General features: G+C 48.9%; 1 protein-coding gene across 2 annotated transcripts in view; it reads right to left on the reverse strand.

The window, feature by feature from the left end:
• LOC130298364 (uncharacterized) overlaps positions 1-18,016 on the reverse strand; it is a 34,527-nt gene extending 16,511 nt beyond the window's left edge. The window contains exons 1-2 of one of the 2 annotated variants that reach the window (XM_056551296.1): positions 17,307-18,016; positions 16,921-17,220 (exon numbers count right to left, since the gene is read on the reverse strand). In XM_056551296.1, coding sequence (XP_056407271.1) covers positions 16,921-17,220; positions 17,307-17,431 — 425 coding nt within the window. In that variant the 5' untranslated portion in view covers positions 17,432-18,016. Of the gene's footprint in view, positions 1-16,170; positions 17,221-17,306 lie in introns of those variants that run through there. The other variant, XM_056551297.1, reaches the window with a different exon arrangement.
• Between the last annotated feature and the right edge of the window lie 5,831 nt (positions 18,017-23,847).

Consider the following 23,847-nt stretch of genomic DNA (forward strand, 5'->3'; position numbering starts at 1 on the left):
AATCATCCTGGCGGGAGGAAACAAAATGTCGTAAATAATCACCCAAGACCTGGTTAATTCTTTCTACTTGTCCATTGGATTGAGGATGATATGCAGAAGAAAAGTTTAATTTAATCTTGAGTTGTTTACAGAGAGCCCTCCAGAATTTTGACACGAATTGGACGCCTCTATCCGAGACTATTTGTGTGGGCAACCCGTGAAGACGAAAAATGTGTACAAAAAATTGTTTAGCCAACTGAGGCGCTGAAGGAAGACCAGGAAGAGGGATGAAATGTGCCATCTTGGAGAATCGATCAACGACCACCCAAACAACAGTGTTGCCACGGGATGGGGGTAGGTCTGTAATAAAATCCATACCAATCAGAGACCAAGGCTGTTCGGGGACAGGCAGAGGATGAAGAAAACCAGCGGGCTTCTGGCGAGGAGTCTTATCCCGAGCACAGACAGTGCAGGCTCGCACAAAGTCCACGACATCCGTCTCCAGAGTCGGCCACCAATAGAAGCGAGAGATGAGTTGCACAGATTTCTTGATGCCTGTATGACCTGCGAGATGGGAGGAGTGACCCCATTTGAGGATTCCGAGGCGTTGGCGTGGAGAGACGAAGGTCTTTCCTGGAGGAGTTTGCCTGATGGAGGCTGGAGAAGTGGAGATCAGGCAGTCAGGAGGAATGATGTGTTGCGGAGAGAGTTCAACTTCCGAGGCATCCGAGGAACGAGAGAGAGCATCGGCCCTAATGTTCTTATCGGCAGGCCGAAAGTGAATTTCAAAATTAAATCGGGCAAAGAACAGAGACCACCTGGCCTGGCGAGGATTCAGCCGTTGGGCAGACTGGAGATAGGAGAGGTTCTTGTGATCGGTGTAAATAATAACAGGAAATCTTGATCCCTCCAGCAGATGCCTCCATTCCTCAAGTGCTAATTTAATGGCTAGAAGTTCTCGATCCCCGATGGAGTAGTTCCTCTCCGCCGGAGAGAAGGTCCTAGAAAAAAAACCACAAGTAACAGCATGCCCGGAAGAATTTTTTTGTAGAAGGACCGCTCCAGCTCCTACAGAGGAGGCATCAACCTCCAATAGGAAGGGTTTAGATGGGTCAGGTCTGGAGAGCACGGGAGCCGAAGAAAAGGCAGACTTGAGCCGTTTAAAGGCGTCTTCCGCTTGAGGAGGCCAAGACTTGGGATTGGCATTTTTTTTGGTTAAAGCCACGATAGGGGCCACAACGGTAGAAAAATGTGGAATAAATTGCCTGTAATAATTGGCGAACCCCAAAAAACGTTGGATAGCACGGAGTCCGGAGGGGCGTGGCCAATCTAAGACGGCAGAGAGTTTGTCTGGATCCATTTGTAGTCCCTGGCCAGAGACCAAGTATCCTAGGAAAGGAAGAGATTGGCATTCAAACAGACATTTCTCTATCTTGGCATAAAGTTGATTGTCACGAAGTCTCTGAAGAACCATACGGACATGCTGGCGGTGTTCTTCTAGATTGGCAGAAAAAATCAGGATATCGTCCAGATATACAACAACACAGGAGTATAAGAGATCACGAAAAATTTCATTAACAAAGTCTTGGAAGACGGCAGGGGCGTTGCACAGGCCAAAGGGCATGACCAGATACTCAAAGTGTCCATCTCTAGTGTTAAATGCCGTTTTCCATTCATCCCCCTCTCTGATGCGGATGAGATTATAAGCACCTCTTAAGTCCAGTTTGGTAAAGATGTGGGCACCTTGGAGGCGATCAAAGAGTTCAGAGATGAGGGGTAGGGGGTAGCGGTTCTTTATCGTGATTTTATTAAGACCGCGGTAGTCAATGCAAGGGCGTAGAGAGCCATCTTTTTTGGACACAAAGAAAAATCCGGCTCCGGCAGGAGAGGAGGATTTACGGATAAAGCCTTTTTTTAAATTTTCCTGGATGTACTCCGACATAGCAAGAGTCTCTGGGGCGGACAGAGGATAGATTCTGCCCCGGGGTGGAGTAGTGCCCGGGAGGAGGTCAATAGGACAATCATAAGGCCTGTGAGGAGGTAGAGTCTCAGCTTGTTTTTTGCAAAAAACATCCGCAAAGTCCATATAGGCCTTAGGGAGACCGGTTACAGGGGGAACCACAGAGTCACGGCAAGGGGTACTGGGAACCGGTTTTAGGCAGTCCTTGAAACAAGAGGGCCCCCAACTCTTGATCTCCCCAGTGGACCAATCCAGGGTTGGGGAATGGAGTTGAAGCCAGGGTAGTCCAAGGAGGATTTCGGAAGTGCAATTGGGGAGGACCAAAAATTCAATCTTCTCGTGATGAGGTCCGATGCACATTAGAAGGGGCTCCGTGCGGAAACGTATGGTACAATCCAATCTTTCATTGTTTACACAATTGATGTAGAGGGGTCTGGCGAGACTGGTCACTGGGATGTTGAACCTGTTGACGAGAGAGGCCAAAATAAAATTTCCTGCAGATCCGGAATCCAAGAAGGCCATAGTAGAGAAGGAGAAGGCAGAGGCAGATATCCGCACAGGCACAGTAAGACGTGGAGAAGCAGAGTAGACATCAAGGACTGTCTCACCTTTGTGCGGAGTCAGCGTACGTCTTTCCAGGCGGGGAGGACGGATAGGACAATCCTTCAGGAAGTGTTCGGTACTGGCACAGTACAGACAGAGATTCTCCATGCGGCGTCGTGTCCTCTCTTGAGGTGTCAGGCGAGACCGGTCGACCTGCATAGCCTCCACGGCGGGAGGCACAGGAACGGATTGCAGGGGACCAGAGGAGAGAGGAGCCGGGGAGAAAAAACGTCTTGTGCGAACAAAGTCCATATCCTGGCGGAGCTCCTGACGCCTTTCGGAAAAACGCATGTCAATGCGAGTGGCAAGATGGATGAGTTCATGTAGGTTAGCAGGGATTTCTCGTGCGGCCAGAACATCTTTAATGTTGCTGGATAGGCCTTTTTTAAAGGTCGCGCAGAGGGCCTCATTATTCCAGGATAATTCTGAAGCAAGAGTACGGAATTGTACGGCGTACTCGCCAACGGAAGAATTACCCTGGACCAGGTTCAACAGGGCAGTCTCAGCAGAAGAGGCTCGGGCAGGTTCCTCAAAGACACTTCGAATTTCTGAGAAGAAGAAGTGTATAGAGGCAGTGACGGGGTCATTGCGGTCCCAGAGCGGTGTGGCCCATGACAGAGCTTTTCCAGACAGGAGGCTGACTACGAAAGCCACCTTAGACCTTTCAGTAGGGAACTGGTCCGACATCATCTCCAAGTGCAGGGAACATTGGGAAAGAAAGCCACGGCAGAATTTAGAGTCCCCATCAAATTTATCCGGCAAGGATAGTCGTAGACCAGAAGCGGCCACTCGCTGCGGAGGAGGTGCAGGAGCTGGCGGAGGAGATGATTGCTGAAGCTGTGGTAGTAGCTGCTGTAGCATCACGGTCAGTTGAGACAGCTGTTGGCCTTGTTGCGCTTTCTGTTGTGACTGCTGGGCGACCACCATGGTGAGGTCGGCGACAACTGGCAGAGGAACTTCAGCGGGATCCATGGCCGGATCTACTGTCACGATGCCGGCTGGCAGGTAGTGGATCCTCTGTGCCAGAGAGGGATTGGCGTGGACCGTGCTAGTGGATCGGTTCTAAGTCACTACTGGTTTTCACCAGAACCCGCCGCAAAGCGGGATGGTCTTGCTGCGGCGGTAGTGACCAGGTCGTATCCACTAGCAACGGCTCAACCTCTCTGACTGCTGAAGATAGGCGCGGTACAAGGGAGTAGACAGAAGCAAGGTCGGATGTAGCAGAAGGTCGGGGCAGGCAGCAAGGATCGTAGTCGGGGGCAACGGCAGGAGGTCTGGAACACAGGCTAGGAACACACAAGGAAACGCTTTCACTGGCACAATGGCAACAAGATCCGGCGAGGGAGTGAAGGGGAAGTGAGGTATAAATAGGGAGTGCACAGGTGAACACACTTATTGGAACCACTGCGCCAATCAGCGGCGCAGTGGCCCTTTAAATCGCAGAGACCCGGCGCGCGCGCGCCCTAGGGAGCGGGGCCGCGCGCGCCGGGACAGGACAGACGGAGAGCGAGTCAGGTACGGGAGCCGGGATGCGCATCGCGAGCGGGCGCTACCCGCATCGCGAATCGCATCCCGGCTGGAGACGGTATCGCAGCGCACCGGGTCAGTGGAGCTGCCCGGAGCGCTGCGGTAGCGAGAGAGAAGCGAGCGCTCCGGGGAGGAGCGGGGACCCGGAGCGCTCGACGTAACACCTACACCAGCTTCTGAGCCACTTGTTTACCTCCCTTATCTCCCGCAGCCTCTCTGGTACGGCTCGTGGTACAGATAATATTTCAGAAAATACTACCTTGGAGGTCCTTGCCTTAAGCTTGCAGCCTAAGTCCCTGAAATCATTTTTAAGGACACTCCATCTACTTCTTACTTTGTCATTGGTGCCAATATGCACCATGACTGCTGGGTCGTCTCCAGCCCCACCCAGCAACCTGTCAACCCGATCCGCGATGTGCCGAACTCGAGCGCCAGGAAGACAACACACTGTTCGGCTATCCCGGTCTTTGTGACAGATCTCCCTATCTGTCCCCCTAATAATTGAGTCCCCCACTACCAGTACCTGTCTGGCCTGCCCTGCTCTCCTCCCTCCCTCCTTACTGGAGCAGACACCCCCCTGGCGGTCAGAGGCAAAGTCCTACTGCAGTACCGCTAGCTCTGAAATGACATCCCCCTCATCTGCCAACTGGGCAAACTTGTTGGGGTGTGCCAGTTCAGGACTAGCCTCCCTGACACTTTTCCCTCTACCCCGTTTTCTAACTGTAACCCAGCTAACTGCCTGACTGTCCTGCCCCTCCGTCCCACTATCCATCCCCACCTCGACCCCAGAGAGTACCTGCTCAGTGAGCAGGAGACTACTCTGCGGGTTGTCAATGCATCTCAGTGTTGCCAGTTGCTCCTCTAGATCCAGGATCTGGGCTTCTAAATGAGCAACTCGCACACATCTCGCACAACAATATGCACCCTCAAACTGTTGTTCAAGGATTGCATACATTGCGCAAGATGCACACTGGACTGCCTTTTCCAACATGGAGGTCATACTAGATTTGGGGATTGCAAAAATTAACAGAAAAGAAAAAAAAATCAAATATTTCAATTTAAACTTCCTGAATTTAAAGTCCCTTAATTTTAAGTCCCCTCACTTTTATACTCACTCACTTGTATGCTTCACACTCTTGTATACAGACAAACAGTCGCTAGCTCAACATAGTGTATTTGCTTTATATTTATCACAACCACAACCACCTCTCTTCCACTGCCTGGAAGTGAAACTTTTTTTTTTTTTTTCATTTACACATCCAAATTTAACGAAAAGTCGTAAAAGACCTGTGGGGTGTTAAGCCTCACTGGACCCCTTGGTACGTGGCTTGAGGGGTGTAGTTTCCAAAATGGTATGCCATGTGGGGGTTTTCTGCTCTTCTGGCACCATAGGGGCTTCCAAAATGTGACATGCCCCCCAAAAACCATTTCAGCAAAAATTCACTCTCCAAAATCCCATTGTTGCTCCTTCCCTTCTGAGCCCTCTACTGCACCAGCCGAACACTTTACATACACATATGAGGTATTTCCTTACTCTAGAGAAATTGGGTTACAAATTTTGGGGGGCTTTTTCTCCTATTACCCCTTGTAAAAATTCAAAAACTGGGTCTACAAGAACATGCGAGTGTAAAAAATGGAGATTTTGAATTTCCTCCTTCACTTTGCTGCTATTGCTGTGAAACACCTAAAGGGTTAACACACTTACCCAAATGTCATTTTGGATACTTTGAGGGGTGCAGTTTTTATAATGTGGTCATTTGTGGGGTATTTCTAATATGAAGGCCCTTCAAATCCACTTCAAAACTGAACTGGTCCCTGAAAAATTCCAATTTAGAAAATGTTGTGAAAAATTGGAAAAGTGCTGCTGAACTTTGAAGCCCTCTGATATCTTCTAAAAGTTAAAACCTGTCAACTTTATGATGAAAATATAAAGTAGACATATTGTATCTGTGAATCAATATATAATTTATTTGGAATGTCTGTTTTTGTTACAAGCAGAGAGCTTCAAAGTTAGAAAAATGCTAAATTTTCTATTTTTTCATCAAATTTGGGAATTTTTCACCAAGAAATGATGCAAGCCTCAACAAAAATTTACCACTAACATGAAGTAGAATATGTCACAAAAAAACAATCTCAGAATCAGAATGAAAAGTAAAAGTATCCCAGAGTTATTAATGCTTAAAATGACAGTGGTCAGATGTGCAAAAATGGCTGGGTCCTTAAGGTGAAAATGGGCTGGTTCCTTAAGGGGTTAAACCCCACTGGCATTTGACAGATCTTTGGAACAGTGGGCTGTGCAAATGAAATTTTCATTTTTCTTTTTGCAGACCACTGCTCAAAAAAATCTATCAGACACCTGTGAGATGTAAATGCTCACTGCACTTCTTATTAGGGGTGTAGTTTCCAAAATGGGGTCACATGTGGGGGGGGGGGGGTTCACTGTTCTGGCACCATGGAGGCCTACACGCACATGGCCTTCAATTTCAGCCAGATTCTCTCTCCAAAAGCCCAATGGTGCTCCTTCTCTTCTGAGCCCTGTAGTTCCCCCGCAGAGCACTTTACATCCACATGTGGGGTATTTTCTGACTCACAAGAGATGGGGTTACAAATTTTGCTGGGCTTTTTTTCCTATTACCCCTTGTGAAAATGATAAAATTGGGGTAACAATAGCATTTTAGGGGAAAAAATATACATTTTTTTATTTTCACCTCCAACTTTAACTAAAATTTGTCAAACACCTGTGGGATGTTAAGGCTCACTATACCCCTTGTTACTTTACGTGAGGGGTGTAGTTTTCTAAATGGGGGTCACATATGGGTGTTTTTTATGTTTATGTCAGAACTGCTGTAACTACCAGCCACCCCTGTGCAAATCACCAATTTAGGCCTCAAATGTATATGGTACACTCTGTTTACACTAACATGCTGGTGTAGACCCAAAATTTACCTTTTCTTAAGGGGTAAAAGAAGAGAAAAAAAATTTGTAACCAAAAACTGTTGCCTTGAAATATGAGAGGGCTCCAAAGTGAAAGAGCACCATGTGCATTTGAGGCCTAAATTAGGGATTTGCATCCACCACCAAATTACCCTACAGCAGTGCTTCCCAAATAGGGTGTCTCCAGCTGTTGCACTACTTCCTGTTCAGGGTGTGGTTGTGTGATCGTCAGCTCCAGGAGAACCAGAGAACCAGAGAGCAGCAGGATTTTCACCAGCCCTCCCCCCCCCCCAGGTTTGTGGCAGCCTTCGGGGAAGGGCTTCCCTGCATGAACCCCAACGTCCCCATCTCCCTTACCAGGCCGGCGGGAGGTGGAGGTGACATTGCAACGGCCAACTCCCAGGATGGGGTACGGAGATCCTCCAGGATCCGCAGAAATGCAGAACCAACTCCACCGTCCATATCTGGAAGCCGCAAGGCTGCAAGGAAGGCTACAAGCAAGGCTGCAGGTAAAGACCTGCATGAAGGTGAGGAGTTGAGGAGAAACATGGGGAGGCAAGGTACCTCTGAACCCCAGCAATGGGGGGCATTGGGTCCCAGGGAGTCTTTGGCCACTTTTGGGTCCCGACTCCAAGCAAAAATGGCGGAGTATGAGCGTCTTGGCAAAATGCTTCGTGGGCTAAGAGAGGACTTAAAATTTGCCCGTTTCCAGGCTGATTACACCTCAAAAAATCCAAGGCCAGTGTATTCGGCTAAAGTGCGCACCCTGAAAAAAGAGGTTGAGGAGGTAGAAAGGGTGAAGATGGAGATCATGGAAGGGGCTGGTATCTTCAGAGAAAAACTCTGCAATGAAAGTCGGTTCAGAGGCCAGCAGAACCCAGAAAGAGAGGAGGAGGTCAGTCACAGCGAAAGCAGTGCAGAGGAGGATGGTGTGGAGGTGGATGGTGGAGGAGAAAGAGAGAACAGTGCTGAGGAGGACAGTGTGGAGGAAGATGGTGGTGGAGAAAGAGAGGACAGTGCTGAGGAAGGTGCTAAAGAGAAGCAAGATGGTGGTGCAGAGGAGAGTGAAATGGAGGAGGACACAACCCAGAGTTCATACATAAATCCTGATCAGGTAGCCCTGCCTGTAACGTCAGATGACAGCAGTGACGACAGCGGCAGTAGCAATGGGTTAATTGGTGGTGGATTGCTGAAGGCGATTGTGCTCCAAGAGTCACCTACCCATTTTGAGAACTTCTCATTTGGAAATGACTTAGGCCCAGATACTGAGGTGAAGGGCAAGAGGAAGAGGAGAAATAAAAGGAAAAAAGGAGAGGTCAGCAGACTTGTTTATTCTTCTCTCCAGCAGTCTGGGCCATCTGAAAAGGTGGTTCAGGCTGGTGGGCCCCCCAGTCTGCCCGACCCCGCTTTTGCTGTAAAGCGGGGCCAGAATGGGGGGTACATGGTGGATAAGGTTTCTAAAATGGCTGCAGACGCCAAGGAGCCCGCCTTTCCAGCCGGTAGGGAAGGGCAGGACAGGCTTAAGGTGGGCGACTCCGATGCTGCAGGACCACCCCAGGTGGGCAGGGGGCGTGTCCTAGTGCCGGAGCTTGGTGATGTTGCTGTCTGCTCGGGGGGCGGTCCCCCGAGCGATCTGGGCGTAGCAGGGCACTCCTCTGTGAGGGGGGGGAGTGTCCATGCGTCTGGATTGGTAGAAAAGCCCGGGCGGTCGGGTGAGGTGGCTCCTGAAGGTTGCACTGACGCTGTGGGGAATCCCTACACGTCGGCTGCTGTAGGAGGGGTGGGGGTGCGTCCGGAGGGACAGCTCCCACCCAGTGTGAAGCAGTTCTCACTGGGAACATCATCGGCGTTGAAGGAAGTGTCATCACTGGAACTGGAAGTAACATCGCCAGAACCAAAAAGCAGTCATCGGGGGCGGGACCAGCAGCACAAACCCCCGTGGCATACGCAAATAACCCGGCCAGCTCAGGAAAGTTTAGCCAGGATAATAGTGTGAAAGGGAAGAGTGCAAAAGAGAGTGAAAATTTTGGTGATGGTATGTTGCATGAAAATGTTAGCAGTGTGCAAGAGTGGGGCATTAGAGGTGTACTAGAGAGGGGTGCTAGCGGTGTGCAAGAGAGGGGTGCTAGCGGTGTGCAAGAGAGGGGTGCTAGCGGTGTGCAAGAGAGGGGTGCTAGCGGTGTGCGAGAGAGGGGTGCTAGCGGTGTGCAAGAGAGGGGTGCTAGCGGTGTGCAAGAGAGGGGTGCTAGCGGTGTGCGAGAGAGGGGTGCTAGCGGTGTGCAAGAAAGGGATGCTAGCGGTGTGCGAGAGAGGGGTGCTAGAGGTGTACAAGAGAGGGATGCTATCGGTGTGCAAGAGAAGAGTGCTGGAGGCAGGCAAAGGGATGTCACTGGATCAGTAAAGAGTACTGAGGAAGTTGGTTCGGCTGCCCCCCTGGTGGTGACTGCTAGAAGCTATGCCAGGGTCGCTGCCGGGGAATCAAGAGGGTCTCCGTCTCCATCTGGTTCTGGGGGTCACTTGCAGCGGCGCCTCCTGGAGGCTCTGCGTAAGGGTGATAGGTCAATTGAGGTAGAAGGGAGGGGTTCGGTTGACCTGTCTTTTTGGATAGAGAGGCATGGTCTGGGTGCCTTCCAAGAACAGAATGGGGAGGTGATGTGGTCCCTCCCGACTCCCGGGCAGGATAGTAACCGTAGGAATGTGGCCCGTCTGATTTGGAGGGGTAAAGATGCGTGCCCACCCCGGGCAAGGGTGGTTGAGCTCCTCCTTCAGATGGAGTTCAGGGCGAGTGACATCTTTGCCCTGATTCACCCCTATGGTTCTTCTGAGATCGACATCAGCTTTGTTCGGCCAGAGGGTCTTGAACTTTTCTGGTCGAATTACGAGATGGTGAAGAACGAGCCCGGCTGGCGGGATTTCGCTGTAAAAGCGATATCCCGGCAGAACCAAACCAAGAGAGTGACCGTTTTGACCCGTAACGAGTCGCTCTCTTGCTACCACATCATGACCTGGCTCGGTCGTTATGGGGATGTGACGGACATGCCCAAGAAAAATCTTGATGAGCACGGGATCTGGTCTGGGGCCTGGACGTTTTCCGTCAAACTTAGGCGTTCAGGGAGCACAGTTGCCCACATCCCATCGGCAGCCTTACTCGGACGTGACAGAATCCAAGTCTTCTACCAGGGGCAGCCTAAAGTCTGCCACAGGTGTGGTAGTCCTACCCATTTTAGCGCAGCCTGCACTGTGCAGGTTTGCGCTTTGTGTGGTGGGGCTGGTCATTTGGCTGCATCCTGTGGGCAGATCCGGTGTCATCTGTGTGGTGTCCTAGGACACCCTTTCAAGCGTTGCCCCAGCGCCTTTTCCCGTTTGGTGGCCGCTCCAGCTGGGGAGAGCTTTAGGGTTGCCCCGGCTGGGGAGGGTACGGGCATGGGTGAAGGAGCAAAAGGGTTAATGAAGAGCAAGAAGGGGCCTGCCAAACTAAGGCGAGAAGAAAACCGCAGAAGGAGCAGGGAGCTGGAGAGTTCTCAGGTGGCGGGGGTAGCTCCTGGCCCTGCTCCTGTCACTAGCCCAGATGTTGCTGAGACCCTGGGGGATGATGTGTTGGATGAGGAGATTAGGAGGATTCGCGAAGAGGAAGGCAAAGAGGCTGATCTTTCTGATTCCTCCCACTATAAAAGTGTGGATGAGGAGGGGAGGGAAAGGCCGAAAAAAGACAAGGGCAAAAAAGTTGTAAAGGGGAAGTCTCAGTCCTCTATTTCAGGTGCTAAAGGCCAGGTCCTAAAAGGAAGCTTACCTGCCCCCCTTCTGATTGACCTATCGAACAGGTACCTTGTCCTTGATACCATCTCCTCCCCCTCATTGGAGGGGGGTGGCGAGAATGGGGTGCCTGAGGGATTGGAGCCTCCAGGGGGAACTGGGTCCTGTACTGTTGAGGCATCTTCCTCGGAGGGCAGGGCTAACTCAGGGCCAGATGGAGATGGGAGCCAGATGGATCAGTCTGAGTCAAAAAAGAGATCTAAAGAAAGTAAGAATGCTCCTTCTTCTTCAGGGGATGAGGCGGTGAAGAAGAAGGGCAAGAAAAAATAATGGGTAACGCCGTCTAACTCAATTACCCAGGATGGCAGCACTCACCCCATTGACGCTGGCATCTATTAATTGTGCCAGTATAAAGTCTGATACGGCTAGATTCGCAGCCTTTGATTTTCTCGGCCGTGTTGAAGCCGACATTTTCTTTTTACAGGAGACCAGGTTGTCAGATCTAGCCTCTCTGGTGAAAGCCAGAAGAGAGTGGAGGCGCGGCCCCTCCCACTGGTCTCTTGTGGCTGAGCCGTATAGTGGGGTGGCGGTCCTTTTTACCGCTCCGGTCGAATGCAGACGGGTCATTGAGTTAGAAATGGGGAGGTGCCTGATCTTAGATGTCTTCATGAAGGGACAAGAGCTCCGGCTCATTAACATCTACACCCCACAAACAAAGTGGGGCCGTAAGGATCTCTTTATGAGGATTAAGCCCTTTCTTTTTACTAGCCGGCAAGTGATCTTTGGAGGGGACTTCAATAATGTCACGAGGTCCCAAGATAGGAGAGGTTCCAATGATCGGCTGGCTTATGACTGTGTGGCCCTTAGTAATATAGTCAGGGAAGCTCGCCTAGAGGATGCCCACATCCGGAGCCCCTCAGGCCACGCGGGTTTCACCTTTCATCGAGGTAGCAGCAGGTCTAGGATAGACAGGTTTTATTTAAAGGAGGAAGCCGTCTCTTCCGCAGTGTCCGTGGTTGAGGTGGAGTTCTCCGACCACTGTATGATTTTGTTTTCCCTGAATGTTTCAGAGACCCCCCGGATGGGAAAAGGTTATTGGAAGCTGAATTTGTCCCTCCTGGAGGAAACAGAGATAAGACAGTCCTTTGAGGATTTTCTTCAGAGTCAGGTACCTTTACTGGACTTTTGTAGTAGTAAGTCTGAGTGGTGGGAGATATTCAAGAAGCAGGTTGCGGGGTTCTTCCGCCAGCTCTCGAGCCTCAGGTCCCTGAACAGGTATCGCCTGTATCAGGGACTGAGGAGGAAACTCGAGCTTCTCGTCTCGACTGGAGGTAGCCGAGAGGATATCTCCAGAGTGAAGTCCTTGCTGATGATGTGTCAGTACGATAGGCAAGCATCTTTGGTTTTTGAGAGGGATTACGGGAAGTACCACTCGCCCGACCCTTACAGGAACTGCAAGATGTCAGTGAGTAGTAAAGTAGTCTCAGGACTGATTGATAGTACGGGATCTCTGAATCGGTCCAGATCAGGGATCCTGGAGGTCGTCAGATCCTTCTACTCGCACCTACAGACAGGAAGCTTCTGGCCAAGATACTGTTTAATCGGCTGGTGAAGTTTGCACCCCGGCTCCTTTCGGGGGCTCAGCACTGCTCTGTTCCAGGCCGAAGCACCTTAAGTGCTGTCCTCAGTGTCAGGGAGGCAGTGGAGCGGAGTAGTGCGGGTCTCTGGAAGGGGTACTTACTTTTCCTTGGATCAGGCCAAAGCATTTGATCGAGTGAACCATGACTACCTCTGGTCCGTCCTCCTGAGATATGGCTTACCGTGTACTTTTGTTAATTGGCTTAAGATCTTGTATGCAGGGGCAGAGAGTTTCCCGCTGGTGAACGGGTGGTCTGGCCGCTCTTTGAGGTGGGGTCCGGAGTCCGTCAGGGTTGTCCTTTGAGCCCGCTCTTATATGTATTTGCGATCGATCCCTTCCTTAGGAGGGTGAGTTGCGGACCATTGGCGGGAGTCAGAATGATTCTGGCGGAGCCGGGTGTCGCCCAGAGAGTGGTGGCGTACGCTGATGATGTCACCATTTTCCTCTCCTCGAGAGAGGAGGTCGATGTGGTGATGTCGGAAGTGGACCGCTACTCGGAGGCATCCGGGTCTAAGATCAACCAGGATAAGTGTGAGAGTCTCTGGCTGGGAGGGGGAGACCCCACGTTTGATCTCCCGGACACCCTTCCAGGGCCCCAAGAGTCAGCAAAAGTTTTGGGCATCACATTCGGCCAGGATGATTATCCCACCAAAAACTGGGATGGTAAGCTCCAGGATGCCACTCAGAGGGTGGACCAGTGGAAGGGTTGGTCTATGACCCTCAGGGAAAGGGTACACCTGATCAAATCGTACCTGCTCCCCTTGTTTATCTATCTGGGCAGCGTATGTATTTTACCAGAGGCTTACTACGCTAGGGTCTACAGCCTGTTTTTCCAACTGTTATGGGGGAACAGGTTGAACCTAGTCAAGAGGGAGGTTACGTACCGCACGAGGAGACTAGGGGGTTTATCTATGGTAAACCCTCTGGTGTTCTTAACGAACACCTTCTTGAAAGCCAACATTGCAAACCTCTGGTCAGAGAGGGCTCCTCCGTGGGTACTCTCCTGCAGGGAATGGTTTCGGCCTTTCTTCCAGGAATGGGAGACAGGAGGGCAAGTGAAGGACCTCTGTACACCACATGGATATCTTCCGGCTTACGCTACCCCGACTCTGAAGGCGATACGTCGGTGGGGTCTGGGAGTGTGGGAGATCAGGACCCAGTCAAGGCAGTTCCTTGACAAACGGGTTCTGTTGACCCACTTCCAGAAGCCTCTGGCGCTCAGGGACTGCCCAGGTCGGGATCTGAGGGTGGGGTTGCATCTTTTAAATATGAAAAGGATCCCCCAGAAGTTTTGGGACTTGGCCTGGCGCTGCTTTCAGGGGAAGCTATATGTGAGGGACAACCTGAAGTACAGGAACTCTGATGACCGGGGATGTCCCCGAGAAGAGTGTGGGGACACGCTGGAAAGCATGGACCACTTCCTGCTTCGTTGTCCCTTTAATATAGGGGTTTACAACAGGGTGGGTGCTTCCATCGGCTGGAGTCAACTTGCCGGCCTTTCCTATCCGGAGTGGGCTTATGGGGCATTCAGGAACCTGGGTGGCCATGATCGGGGCACTTTATTCTTAGTTAGCTTAGTGGTTAGGTACTACACGTGGAATGCACGGTGCTTAGTATCGACCCAACAGAAAGTCCTCTCCGAGGTGGAGGTATGTAGGAACATCACTGGTGACCTCGGGAAGATCAGGTCTTTGGAGTATGGCAGTCTTGGTACCAGTAGGTCTTCTCTCCTGTGGAGAGGGTTTTCTTTTGATGTACCTTAATTTTGGTTAGGGACAGTATATAGATGTTAGGGTGAGTATAGGGTCAGTTTTATGAAGGGATAGCGATAGGGTTAGAAGTAAGGTTCATAGGGTAAGCATTTTGAAACTTAGTTTTATCAGGATTGCCATCCTTCTTCCTGGTGGTGGGCTATGCATGTCACTCTAGCTTTTTGTTTTGTTTTCTGTAATTTGAATGTAAAGGGCTTGCAGGCAACCAATCTTGGGCCTGGTGGGGGTTTGTAGTACTGTATTACTTTGTTTTTCATATTATTTCTGTGGTTGTAGTGAATTAGTACATTGTTGAGTTAGTTAATAATAGTGGGGGGGGGGGGGGGTTAATTTTAAGTTGGGTGGGGGTTGTTGGGGGGAGGGGGTGATGCTTTGGGTCTGACTTGGGTCAGTTTATGGACAATGACTGTTTCAGTAAAAAAATAAATAAATAAATAAATAAAAAAACACTGTGATACACGAACTCTGACCATGTCCAGTGGGAGTGGTGTGGGTGATGGGAGAGTTCATAGTGTAGGTTATTTTTCTTTAGGTTTTATTCTTGTTTACATGTATTTCATAAGTATAAATAGTTTTATGTATTTTTGTATAGTGTTATACCTCATTGTTGGGTAAAGGCAGTCGGACCAGCTTTTAGTTGATATTATTGTGTTTATTTTTTCCCCCTTATGGTAATGTATCCATGCATGTGTGTGTTACTATAGTTTAAAGAGAAGGGAAAGGAGAAAGGGGAAAAAATAAATAAATAAATGAAATTTCCAAGTTGGAATTATTTTTAGTTATGGCAATAAGCCCTCTTTTTATTATAATTTTTTTTTATTTATTTTTAACTTTTTTTTTTTTTTTTCGTTGTTATGATATAATATGTATTGTGAGTATTGGTTGTTGTATGTGTGTAAAATTAATGGTATTTCCAAGATGGAATTATTTTATTTATTTCCTTATTATTTTTATGGCAGTTAGCCCTATTTATTTTTGTTTAATGCATTTTGTGTATGGTATGTGGGGATAAGTTTCCTATTCGGATGTTTTCAGTTAAAACTTAATTAAGGAAAGCTATATTTATGTTTTGTTGGTAATTAATGTGTGTGTGTATGTGTGTTTGGAAGGATAATAGGTAAGAATTAGTAGTATCAGGCAATATTTGTTAGTTGAGTTAAGCTGGGCTGGTTGGTTAGGTAGGTCCTTTTATTCTGTAACAAAGAGTTTATATTTGTTACTTTTTCATCCTTATGTTTCAGCTGATTAAGCATTGTATTTGTGTTTTGTAAAAGTTTTATATTTTTCTAATAAAAAGAGTTCCAGCTGTAGCAAAACTCCCAGCATGCCAGGACAGTCAATGGCTATGCCGATGTGCTGGCCCCTGTATTCTCTGTGCAGTGATGACAGCAGGGGGCCGCAACCGAGATCACGGGGGTCCTTTGTAGAGGGGATAAGATGTCTTGGTGCGTAGTACCCCTTTAAGAGGGAAAAACATGATATATATTTAACCCCAACCCAAATGTACCTTATTTTTATTTTCTACCTAAGGTACATAAAGACCGAAAAAAAAAACACCTGGTCGTCCGATAGTTGCCAGATGTTTATCTGAATATATAGACCATCAGTTACAGAAATGTGTGGTGTCTTTACCAGCATACCTCAGAGATAAATGGGCGTTTATTAACCCTATTGAAAGATATCATGCGGGAAGAGGACTATATGTGGGCAACGCTAGATATTGCTTCATTATATAGTAACATCCCACATGACAGAGGAGTGGAAGCTGTGTGATCTTTTTTAGTGGAAGATCCCTTGATGCCCATACATCAGAGGAACTTCATTTTGGAGGCCATTAAAGGAGTAGTGCAGTGTTGAAAAACATCCCCTATCCCAAGGATAGGGGATACATTTCAGATTGTGGGGTGTCCGACTGCTGGGGGGCCCCGTGATCTCCTGTACGGGGCCTTGGCTCGCTGGCCAGATAGCGCGTGTTGACTAGTGTTGAGCAGCATAGGCCATATTCGAATTCGCGATATTTCGCGTATATATGGACAAATATTCGTCATATATTCGCTAAATTCGCATATTCGTAATATTCGCGTAATATTTTTGCATATGCGAAAATTTGCATAAATGAAAATGTGCATAAGCAAATTTTCCCATATGCGAAAATTCATATGCCAGTCTCACACAGTAGTATTAGAGCCTTCTTTACACCACACAAGCTGGAAGCAGAGAGGGATGATCACTGTGATGTGTATTGTGAAAAAAAAAAAAAACAATATTCGTAATTTCGAATATATAGTGCTATATTGGCGAATATTCGCGAATTCGCGCATTGCGAATATTTGCGAGCAACACTAGTGTTGACCACCAGACGAAGGGGCAGCCGACACGCCCCCTCAAAAAAAGCGCTATGGCAGAGCCAGAGATATCCAAAGGCAGCGCTGCATCAGTCCCCCAAAAAATGTGAGTTCCTGGATTTAAATATCTATATTCAGGATGGCTGTTCGCAGCTGTTTCTGGAGACGGTCAACAATAACCTCTGCATGGTGGAATAATAGGTCACGATGTTTATCAGGATCAGTAGAAGCATCACCCACTCGATGATTATGATGGGGATTTCACGGATCTCGTCCCAGTCTTCATCATTATGGAATAATTCCTTTAATGTTTCATATCCAAAATAGAAAACTACACAGACAAAAGTCAGGCCACAGCAGGTGCATCTACTATGGTGGATGACTTTTTTTGCTCCTGGTAATTTATACATCTGGATGGACTGCCCAAGGTAGTATAAGGCTTCACATGTAATGGAAATTATCGTGCTGACAAAGTGTATCCTGGGATATTCTTCGGGGGACAATACATGCATAACAGCTGTGGAAAAACAGGAGGCGCACACAATGGCCAGCAGGATCCTCTGGATCAGGACCTGATGACCCCTGAACTCTTCAGTATGCATAACCATATACTTATAAATAAGAAAGGTTAGTACCAAAGTGCCAATGGACGTCCCTATGAATCCAATTCTGAATAATATGCTTTCGGGAAAGACATTTCCCACGTCACTGTGAAGGAAAAGAAACCAATGTTATTATGGATATTTCCTCACTCCCAACCCATGAAATAAGAATCATGTGCTTGTTTATCTTACCTGATGCTCATCAGTGGCGAGGCTGCATGGCCGAGGACGACCGTCATGATGTAGCTGGTGGCAAGCCAGGCCGCACACCAAAACGCCAACAGGAGGGGGACGAACCCCAGTCCTTTTAGCTCCATTTCAGACAAGTAGAAGAAGAAGACGCTAATCTCACTATTCTCACTAATCGCACTGGAACTGACTGAAGGCTCGGGCGGCTGTCAGTGGAATGTCAGGCCTCCAGCTGTCTATGACATCACATGTGACATGTCAGAATGACTGCTTGTTTCTTTGAGCTGCCATGATTTAGTATCTGCTATAGACAGAACCTGATGTTTTTACTATGGACCTTACAGACCTCAGAACCCAAGTAATTAGTGCAGGGGCTCCATTTTGATCATCTCATATTTCACATTATTTGAGTTCCAGGGCTCAGATACATTTGCACCCTCTATAGCAGTGGTCTTCAAGCTGTGAACCCCCAACCGCTGCAGAACCACAACTCCCAGCATGCCGAGACAGCAACTTCGCATAAGGAAATAGTCTAATTAAACTTTTCTTATATATAGAATCCCTGAAATCTCCAATCTCTCCTTTTATTGGTTTATGATCTGTGTTACTTATTTGTAAAAAACAATGTTTCTGATTGTCTTCCCCCCACACATTTATGGGCTATCTCTTCAAACGACTTTATTTGACCTAAAGCGTATAATTGATTTACATAAATAAGCCCCTTTTCATCCAAAAGAGTGAATCTTTAATTTTAAGGAATTCTTTAAGTGCTTTATTCGACCATAATGAAGTAAAGTCAAATCTCCATGTGATTTTAAACATTTTTTAAGTTCCTCCCATACTTAATTATATAGATATGCATGGGTGTAGTGAGTATCCCAGCTTCCAAAATCTCAAAAATATCCTTATAACGACCCATTAGGGTATGTTCACACTACAGTGTGTGAATGGAATCTCCGCTCGCTGAATTCAGTGAGCGAAGATTCAGACTGGCAGCCGGCGGTGGCGGTAGGACCGGGCGGCACTGAGCCGTCACCATTGACAGCTATGCAGTGCTCGCGGACTTCCGTGCAAAGAATGAACATGTTCTTTCTTTGGGCGGAACAATTTCAGTGGCGCTGAAATTCCGCAGTGTGAACGGCTCTCGCGGAAACCCATTCACATTAATGTTTAGTTCACACCGCGGAATTCGGCTCTCGGAATTCCGCCCGTGGAATTCGGCTTGCGGAATTCCGCCCGTGGAATTCCGTGGGAATTCCGTAGTGTGAACATACCCTTAGAGAGAAAAAATAGGACTACATTTTCCCTCCTTCTCATAATAGTCTGCTATTTTAGTGCTAAAAAGTACCTAAAAAAAAAAAAAGTGCCCAACCCCCATCGTGCTTAGCTAACGTTAAAGAAACATATTTCATTCTCGTGCTTTCCTGCCCCAAAGTAATGAATTTAATAAAGAAATAAGAGCTTGGAACCATTTTTCTGATATCCATACAGTATAGAAACATAGAATGTGTCGGCAGATAAGAACCAATTGGCCCATCTAGTCTGCCCAATAATCTGAATCCTATCAATAGTCCCTGGCCCTATCTTATATGAAGGATAGCCTTATGCCTATCCCATGCATGTTTAAACTCCTTCACTGTATTTGCAGCGACTAGTGTTGCTCACGAATATTCGCAATTCAAATTTTAATCGCGAATATAGCATATTCGCGAATTTGCGAATATTGCAAATATAGCACTATATATTCATAATTACGAATATTCGCTTTTTTTGCGCATATGTGAAAATTTGTGCGCATATGCGCAAATTTGCGAATATTGAGCCCTCCCTTCATTAAAGGTATAGAGAACTGTGACTAGTGCATCAACTCTGTGATTTTTTGCCCAATAAAACCAATAGGCTAATTGTGGTCTATGGGGATCTCACTGCATGTAAGATAAGCAGGACCGTCTCGGCAGTACAGTGGGATGGGAGACCGTCACTGGTTCGAGTCCCAGGGTGGACAGTGTTACAGTGTTGTGGTTAAACTTTACTTTCCTGGAAAAGCTGCTGAGTTGCCCATAGCAACCAATCAAATTGCTTCTTTCATTTTTCAGAGGCCTTTTCAAAAATGAAAGAAGCGATCTGATTGGTTGCTAAGTATATAGTAAACATTCATATATGTGGTCAATATATAGTATACATTCATATATATGGGGGTAAGTATATAGTATACATTCATATATATGGGGGTCAGTATATAGTATACATTCATATATGGGGGTCAGTATATAGTATACATTCATATATATGGGGGTCAGTATATAGTATACATTCATATATATGGGGGTCAGTATATAGTATACATTCATATGTGTGGTCAGTATATAGTATACATTCATATATGGGGGTCAGTATATAGTATACATTCATATATATGGGGGTCAGTATATAGTATGCATTCATATATATGGGGGTCAGTATATAGTATACATTCATATGTGTGGTCAGTATATAGTATACATTCATATATATGGGGGTCAGTATATAGTATACATTCATATATATGGGGGTCAGTATATAGTATACATTCATATGTGTGGTCAGTATATAGTATACATTCATATATATGGGGGTCAGTATATAGTATACATTCATATATATGGGGGTCAGTATATAGTATACATTCATATGTGTGGTCAGTATATAGTATACATTCATATATATGGGGGTCAGTATATAGTATACATTCATATATGGTGGTTAGTATATAGTATACATTCATATATATGGGGTCAGTATATAGTATACATTCATATATATGTGGTCAGTATATTGTATACATTCATATATATAGGGGTCAGTTTATAATATACATTCATATATGGGGGTCAGTATATAGTATACATTCATATATACGGGGGTCAGTATATAGTATACATTCATATATATGTGGTCAGTATATAATATACATTCATATATATGGGGGTCAGTATATAGTATACATTCATATATATGGGGGTCAGTATATAATATACATTCATATATATGGGGGTCAGTATATAGTATACATTCATATATACGGGGGTCAGTATATAGTATACATTCATATATATATGTGGTCAGTATATAGTATACATTCATATATACGGGGGTCAGTATATAGTATACATTCATATATATGTGGTCAGTATATAGTATACATTCATATATATGGGGGTCAGTATATAGCAGTGATTCCCAACCGCGGTGCCGCGGCACACGTGTGTGCCGTTCAGCACTGCCCGTGGTGCCGCTGGATTTAGCCGTGATTTTTTTTATTTTTTACTATTATTTTTTTTTAAATGTCCCGCCCCGCCCTGACGGCGCAGGGGGGAAGGGAAGTCTGCGTGCGCACTGCGCACACAGCGTCCCCCTCTATCTCCTGCGTTTCCTGTGTTCCCCTCCGTCCCCTGCGTCTGCCGCGTGACCCGTGTTCCCCTCCTTCCCCATCTGTTCCCTGTGTCCCCCGCATCCCCCTCCTTCACTCTCCGTCTCCTGCGTCCCCCTCCGTCCCCCTCTCCCTTGCGGCGCAGTGAGCCGGATATGGTGCCCTGGGGCGGAACGAGCTGCACCAGCGCCGGACTCCCGTGCCTCCTGTGGAACTGCAAGCTGTGCGGGCCGGCTTGCTTAAGGTACCGTACCCTTTCCACCCCTCTGTTCACCTTCTCAACCCTGTCTAAATCCCCCCACCGTCACCCAGGTCCACACTCTACCCCTCCCCCCCCGACCCCGTCACTTATGTCCACCACCCCCTGTCAGCCATGTCTGCCTTGTTTACCTCCCTGTCCATCTCTATCACCCATGTCCACCCCCCCTGTCAGCCATGTCTGCCTTGTTTACCTCCCTGTCCATCTCTATCACCCATGTCCACCCCCCCTGTCAGCCATGTCTGCCTTGTTTACCTCCCTGTCCATCTCTTTCACCCATGTCCACCCCCCCCTGTCAGCCATGTCTGCCTTGTTTACCTCCCTGTCCATCTCTATCACCCATGTCCACCCCCCCCTGTCAGCCATATCTGCCTTGTTTACCTCCCTGTCCATCTCTATCACCCATGTAATCCCTCCCTGTCACCCATGTAATCCCTCCATGTCACCCATGTAATCCCCCCCTGTCATCCATGTCCACCCTCCCTGTCACCCATGTCCACCCCCCAGTCACCCATGTGCACCCCCCCAGTCACCCATGTGCACCCCCCCAGTCACCCATGTCCACCCCTAAGTCACCCATGTCCACCCCCCCAGTCACCCATGTCCACCCCCCCCCCTGTCACCCATGTCCACCCCCCCCCCTGTCACCCATGTCCACCCCCCCTGTCACCCATGTCCACCCCCCCTGTCACCCATGTCCACCCTCCCTGTCACCCATTTCCACCCTCCCTGTCACCCATTTCCACCCTCCCTGTCACCCATGTCCACCCTCCCTGTCACCCATATCCACCCCCCCAGTCACCCATGTCCACCCCCCCAGTCACCCATGTCCACCCCCCCAGTCACCCATGTCCACCCCCCCAGTCACCCATGTCCACCCCCCCGTCACCCATGTAATCCCTCCCTGTCACCCATGTAATCCCTCCCTGTCACCCATGTAATCCCCCCGTCACCCATGTCCACCCCCTCAGTCACCCATGTCCACCCCCTCAGTCACCCATGTAATCCCTCCCTGTCACCCATGTAATCCCTCCCTGTCACCCATATAATCCCTCCCTGTCACCCATGTAATCCCTCCCTGTCACCCATCTCCACCCCCCCTGTCACCCATGTCCACCCCCCCTGTCACCCATGTCCACCCCCCCTGTCACCCATGTCCACCCTCCTTGTCACTCATGTCCACCCTCCCTGTCACCCATGTCCACCCTCCCTGTCACCCATGTAATCCCTCCCCCGTCACCCATGTAATCCCTCCCTCGTCACCCATGTAATCCCTCCCCCGTCACCCATGTAATCCCTCCCCCGTCACCCATGTAATCCCCCCGTCACCCATGTCCACCCCCCGTCACCCATGTCCACCCCCACTCTGTCACCCATGTCCACCCTCCTGTTCACCCATCTGTCCCTTTGTTACCGCAGTCCACCCCTCTCTGTCACTCCTGTCCCTCTTTTACCCCCTTGTCCACCCCTCTGACCCCCTGTCTCCCCTCTCCACCCTCCTGTCACCCATGTCCACCCCCTGTCCACCCCTCTGTCACCCCTATGCCCACGTCACCCATGTTCACTCTTCTACACCCATCTATCACCCTTGTACACCTCTCTACACCCCTCTGACACCCATTTACACTTCTCTACAACCCTCTGTCACCCATGTACACCCATCTGTCACCCATGTACACTCCTCTGTACCCCTCTGCCACCCATGTACACTCCTCTACACACCTGTCACCCATGTACACCCCTCTGTCACCCATGTCCACCCCCCCCTGTCACCCATGTCCACCCCCTCAGTCACCCATGTAATCCCTCCCTGTCACCCATGTAATCCCTCCCTGTCACCCATGTCCACCCCCCCTGTCACCCATGTCCACCCCCCCGTCACCCATGTCCACCCCCCCGTCACCCATGTCCACCCCCCCTGTCACCCATGTCCACCCCCCCTATCACCCATGTCCACCCCCCCTGTCACCCATGTCCACCCTCCCTGTCACCCATGTCCACCCTCCCTGTCACCCATGTCCACCCTTCCTGTCACCCATGTAATCCCTCCCCCGTCACCCATGTAATCCCTCCCCCGTCACCCATGTAATCCCTCCCCCGTCACCCATGTAATCCTCCCCGTCACCCATGTCCACCCCCCGTCACCCATGTCCACCCCCACTCTGTCACCCATGTCCACCCTCCTGTTCACCCATCTGTCCCTTTGTTACCCCAGTCCACCCCTCTCTGTCACTCCTGTCCCTCTATTACCCCCTTGTCCACCCCTCTGACCCCCTGTCTCCCCTCTCCACCCTCCTGTCACCCATGTCCACCCCCTGTCCACCCTTCTGTCACCCCTATGCCCCCGTCACCCATGTTCACTCTTCTACACCCATCTATCACCCTTGTACACCTCTCTACACCCCTCTGTCACCCATTTACACTTCTCTACAACCCTCTGTCACCCATGTACACCCATCTGTCACCCATGTACACTCCTCTATACCCCTCTGTCACCCATGTACACTCCTCTACACCCCTCTGTCACTCATGTACACTCCTCTACACCCCTCTGTCACCTATGTACACTCATAGGCGTGCGCACAGGGTGTGCCGGGTGTGGAGCAAAAGGGGCAGCTGCCCCGGGCCCTGTAATTCCTGGGGGCCCAAAAGCAGCTCTCCCCTTTTGCCCCATAAAGCTGATAAAGGCTGGCGGGCCAGGCGTCAGGGGCCCGGCCAAAATGTTAGTAGGAGTGGGCGGGGGGGCGGGTTTGCGCCGCACGCTACCTTTTTATGTAGCGTGCGGCGCTGGTGAGGTCACTATGTACATACATTACATTACTTATCCTGTACTGATCCTGAGTTATATCCTGTATTATTCTAAAGAGCTGTACTCA

Source organism: Hyla sarda (genome assembly GCF_029499605.1).
Source record: "Hyla sarda isolate aHylSar1 chromosome 2 unlocalized genomic scaffold, aHylSar1.hap1 SUPER_2_unloc_2, whole genome shotgun sequence".
Classification (NCBI taxonomy): domain Eukaryota; kingdom Metazoa; phylum Chordata; class Amphibia; order Anura; family Hylidae; genus Hyla; species Hyla sarda.